Source organism: Salmo salar, chromosome 07, assembly GCF_965601325.2.
Source record: "Salmo salar chromosome 07, fSalSal1, whole genome shotgun sequence".
NCBI lineage: Eukaryota > Metazoa > Chordata > Actinopteri > Salmoniformes > Salmonidae > Salmo > Salmo salar.
In genome coordinates, this window is record NC_138297.1 from 65190001 (window position 1) to 65195000 (window position 5000).

General features: G+C 47.9%; 1 protein-coding gene across 13 annotated transcripts in view; it reads left to right on the forward strand.

Moving 5' to 3' along the window:
* The window catches only part of LOC106576657 (ELKS/Rab6-interacting/CAST family member 1), a 549430-nt gene that overhangs the window by 274677 nt on the left and 269753 nt on the right, over window positions 1–5000 (forward strand). For all 13 annotated transcript variants that reach the window (XM_082977939.1, XM_082977941.1, XM_082977940.1 and 10 more), the window contains one exon: window positions 3153–3313. In XM_082977939.1, the coding sequence (XP_082834065.1) occupies window positions 3153–3313 (161 nt within the window). The remainder of the gene's footprint in view (window positions 1–3152; window positions 3314–5000) is intronic.

Below are 5000 nucleotides of genomic sequence, written 5' to 3' on the forward strand. Positions count from 1 at the left end.
GTGAATTCAATTGATTGGACATAATCTGGAAAGGCACACACCTGTCTATATAAGGTCCCACAGTTGACAGTGCATGTCAGAGCAAAAACCAAGCCATGAGGTCGAAGGAAGTGTCCGTAGAGCTCCGAGACAGGATTGTGTCGAGGCACAGATCTGGGGAAGGGTACCAGAAAACGTCTGCAGCATTGAAGGTCCCCAAGAACACAGTGGACTCCATCATTGTTAAATGGAAGAAGTTTGGAACCACCTAGACTCCTCCTAGAGCTGTCTGCCAGGACAAACTGACCAATCAGGGGAGAAGGGCCTTGGTCAGGGAGGTGGCCAAGAACCCGATTGCTCCAGGGTTCCTCTGTGGAGATATCAGAACCTTCCAGAAGGACAACCATCTCTGCAGCACTCCACCAATCAGACGGAAGCCACTCCTCAGTAAAAGGCACATGACAGCCCGCTTGGACTTTTCCTAAAGGACTCTCAGACCATAAGAAACATGATTGGTCTGATGAAACCAAGATTGAACTCTTTGGCCTGAATGCCAGGCATCATGTCTGGAGGAAACCTGGCACCATCCCTACTGTGAAGCATGATGGTGGCAACATCATGCTGTGGGGATGTTTTTCAGTGGCAGGGACTGGGAGACTAGTCAGGATTGAGGGACAGATGAATGTGCAGATAGATCCTTGATGAAAACCTGCTCCAGAGCACTCAGGACCTCATACTGGAGTAAAGGTTCACCTTCCAACAAGACAAAGACCCTAAGCACACAGCCAAGACAATGCAGGAGTGGCTTCGGGACAAGTCTCTGAATGTCCTTGAGGGGCCCGGACTTCGACCATCTCTGAAGAGACCTGAAAATAACTGTGCAGCGACGCTCCCCATCCAACCTGACAGAGCTTGAGAGGATCTGCAGAGAAGAATGGGAGAAACTCCCCAAATACAGATGTGCCAAGCTTGTAGCGACATACCCAAGAAGACTCGAGGCTGTAATCGCTGCCAAAGTTGCTTCAATAAAGTACTTAGTAAAGGGTCTGAATACTTATGTAAATTGTGGGGCGGCAGGTAGCCTAGTGGTTAGAGCATTGGACTAGTAACCGGAATGTTGCAAGATTGAATCCCCGAGCTGACAGGGTAAACATCTGTCGTTCTGCCCCTGAACAAGGCAGTTAACTCACTGTTCCTAGGCCGTCATTGATATTTCCGTTTTTATTTTTTATACATTTGCAAACATTTCTAAAAAACAGTTTTTGCTTAGTCATTATGGGGTATTGTGATGTCATTATGGGGTATTGTGATGTCATTATGGGTTATTGTGATATCATTATGCGGTATTCTGATGTCAATATGGTGTATTCTGATGTTATCATGGGGTATTGTGATGTCATTATGGGGTATTCTGATGTTATCATGGGGTATTGTAATGTCATCATGGGGTGTTGTGATGTCATCATGGGGTACTGTGATGTCATCATGGGGTATTGTGATGTCATTATGGGGTATTGTGAGGTCATTATTGGGTATTGTGATGTCATCATGGGGTATTGTGATGTCATTATGGGTTATTGTGATGTCATTATGGGGTATTGTGATGTCATCATGGGGTATTGTAATGTCATTAGGGGGTATTGTGATGTCACCATGGGGTATTGTGATGTCATTATTGGGTAGTGTGATGTCATCATGGGGTATTGTGTTTAGATTGATGAGGAAAAAATAAACAATGTCATCCATTTTAGAATAAGGCTGTAATGTAACAAAATGTGGAAAAAGTCAAGGGGTCTGAATACTTTCTGAATGCACTGTATGTCCATGTATTCAGCCTGAGAGGATGTCTGATCTAGAGGGCTGATACGACTTCACCATGACCACAGTCAGAGAGAGCAGCAGTGTTTCCACTGAGCGTTACTGTTGTACATGCAGACTGTGTAAAGTGATCCAGTCCCCAGAGCAGAGCTAGGTGTTGAGGCTGAAAGGACCTCTTAGGACTGGCTTTATGGGAAAATATACGAGCCACTGGAGATCAGAGAGGTAGGGGGGAGAGAGAGAGAGAGAGGGTGAGGGGTAGGGGGGTATAGGATAGCCTGACCACTCCGGGGCGTTGAAGCCACTAGCCACAGGTCTCTCTCTCCCTCTCTCTTCCCTCTCCAGGCCGGTCTCGGGGTAAACCACAGCATTCTCCAGCCCGTGAGAAACACCCAGAACCAAGCTGCTCCATCCTCCTCCAACCATCCTCCTCTGTCCAATACATAAACCTGCCATAGCACAGTGATTTACTCCCTGTATACCACTCTCCTACGCTCCTCTGGTTACTAACAATGTGGCATGATGGAATGAGATGGAGGATGGAAACAGAGGGAGGGAGGGGAGGGAGGGAGGGAGAGCACTATAAGGAGAACATAGGACTGTTCATTTTTCATAGCTTTCATTGTTACAGTAGGTTATATACTTTTAAACACACACACACACTAACGTTACACACACACTAACGTTTACAAACACACGTGCGCACACACACACAGTGGGACACTAGGTCAATATCTGTAAATACTGAGACTACTATCAGTGGTCTTCTCTGATTCCTTGTTTCTCTCTCTCTCTCCCTGTGTGTCTTCAACTCTCCCCTACACAACCTCATTATCTACATTCACTGTCCTGTCTCCTTCCCTCCTCTCCCCCTCCTTTCTCCATCTCTCTCTCTCTCTCTCTCTCTCTCTCTCCTCTTTCTCACTCTCACCTTCTTTGTCTCCTCTCACCACTTCACTCCTTCCCTCTCTCCATGTTGCCGTGGGATACTGTCCTCTCTCTGCCTGTCATCTCTCACCTCTCGCTCTCCATCCATCTTGTCCACTGTCCATCTGTCTGTCTGCATCACTTCCTCCTGTTGTCTTCGTTCCTTAATTTCCTTGTTTGTGTTTCTTCCTCTGTTTTCTTCCTCGTATCGGTGTTTTCTCCCCACACTCATCCCTCTCTCTGTCCCTCTCTGTCCCTCTCTCTGTCTCTCTCTGTCCCTCTCTCTGTCTCTCTCTGTCCCTCTCTCTGTCCCTCTCTCTGTCCCTCTCTCTGTCCCTCTCTCTGTCCCTCTCTCTGTCCCTTTCTCTGTCCCTCTCTGTCCCTCTCTGTCCCTCCCTGTGTGTGTGTGTGTATCATCTTTGTGGCAGATGGAGGAGCTGCTTGCGGCCATGGGGAAGGTGAAACTGGAGCTGGAGTCCATGCAAGCCAAGCTGTCCTCTACCCAGCAGTCATTGGCTGAGAAGGAGGCCCACCTGATCACGCTGAGGGCAGAACGCAGGAAACACCTGGAGGAGGTGCTGGAGATGAAGTAAGAGAGATTATATATATACACACCTGACCACGCTGAGGGTAGACAGACACGCCGTTTTATTCATGATGTCCCTCCGTGGACTGCTTTATGTTACATTAGAATATTGTGCTGTTATTTATTGTGTTGATTCCATCTTTAAGCCTCAGTGGCTTTGGGAAAATAGCTGACATATTGTCATTTAGTTTTATAGAAAATAAGCAACTCTTAGTTAATAATCATTGTGATGCTTACGGAAGGACTGGGTGACCTGAATCCTGTCTGGTTGTGTCCTGTCTCATCAAGCCCTGTTCTGTTCTGTTCAGCCTTGTGTCTCAGACCAGATCTCCTTGGTTGTGTCCTGTCTCATCAAGCCCTGTTCTGTTCTGTTCAGCCTTGTGTTTCAGACCAGATCTCCTTGGTTGTGTCCTGTCTCATCAAGCCCTGTTCTGTTCTGTTCAGCCTTGTGTCTCAGACCAGATCTCCTTGGTTGTGTCCTGTCTCATCAAGCCCTGTTCTGTTCTGTTCAGCCTTGTGTCTCAGACCAGATCTCCTTGGTTGTGTTCTGTTGTTTACACAGCAGACTAGCTGTGGATTCAGAGTTGTTGTTTTTAGGGTTCTGTTGGCTTGTTTACATCATCTAGTTGAGCCACATGGCCATGACATCATACAAGGTCCTCCCCCACCTCTCTCTTTTCCCCTCATTTTCTCTGCTCTCTTTCACCCCCCATCCTTCTCACTCACTCTTCTTTCTCTGTACTCTATTTCCCTCTCTCTCTCTCTCTCTCTCTCTCTCTCTCTCTCTCTCTCTCTCTCTGTCTCTCTCTCTCTCTCTCTCTCTCTCTCTCTCTCTCTCTCTCTCTCTCTCTCTCTGTCTCTGCTATGTCTCTCTCTCTCTGTCTCTCTCTCTGTCTCTATGTCTCTCTCTCTCTCTCTCTGTCTCTATGTCTCTCTCTCTCTCTCTCTCTCTCTCTCTCTCTCTATGTCTCTCTCTCTGTGTGTGTCTCTCTCTCTCTCTCACACACTAGTATGTTGTAAATGGTGTGTAGTGTATGTAGTGGGTAAATGGTGTGCTCATCTCTCTCTCTCTCTCTCTCCTATATGTGAAGAGTAACTCATCCACTCTTCATAGGTCTTCATCCCAAAGTCATGGGAGAGGAGGAAGAGTTTTCCTCTCTCTTTTCCTATTTTCTGCTCTCTCTCCCTCCATCTCCCCCCAAGCCCCTCTCTCTCCGTCCATCTCCCCCAAGCCCCTCTCTCTCCCTCCATCTCTCCCCAAGCCCCTCTCTCTCCCACTGTGGGCATATTGACAGCTGGATAAAGGTCCTCTATCCTGTCCCTGTCGTTCGGCTCCAGAGACCCAGCGTCAGTATGAACCCAACCCCACCAGGGAGCCCCTCTCTGGGCCTGTGATCTGGCTCCACTTGGCTAGGATGAAGGTTCCTGGAGCACAGGCCTGGTCCCCTTCTACCCACATGGCTTAGACATAGGCTGCATCCAAAATGTCTACTCTATCCCATATTTAGTGCACTTGTTTTGACCAGGGCCCATAGGGCACAATATATTAAATAGGGTGCCATTTGGGGCGCAGCAGCCCAGTTCCTGGTGGAAGCAGTAAAACCCTGCTCTGCCACCTCTCCCTGTGTGTCAGTGTGTTACAGTAGACCACCAGGAAGGAATTCATGATGAAACATGAGCTGCAGGACTC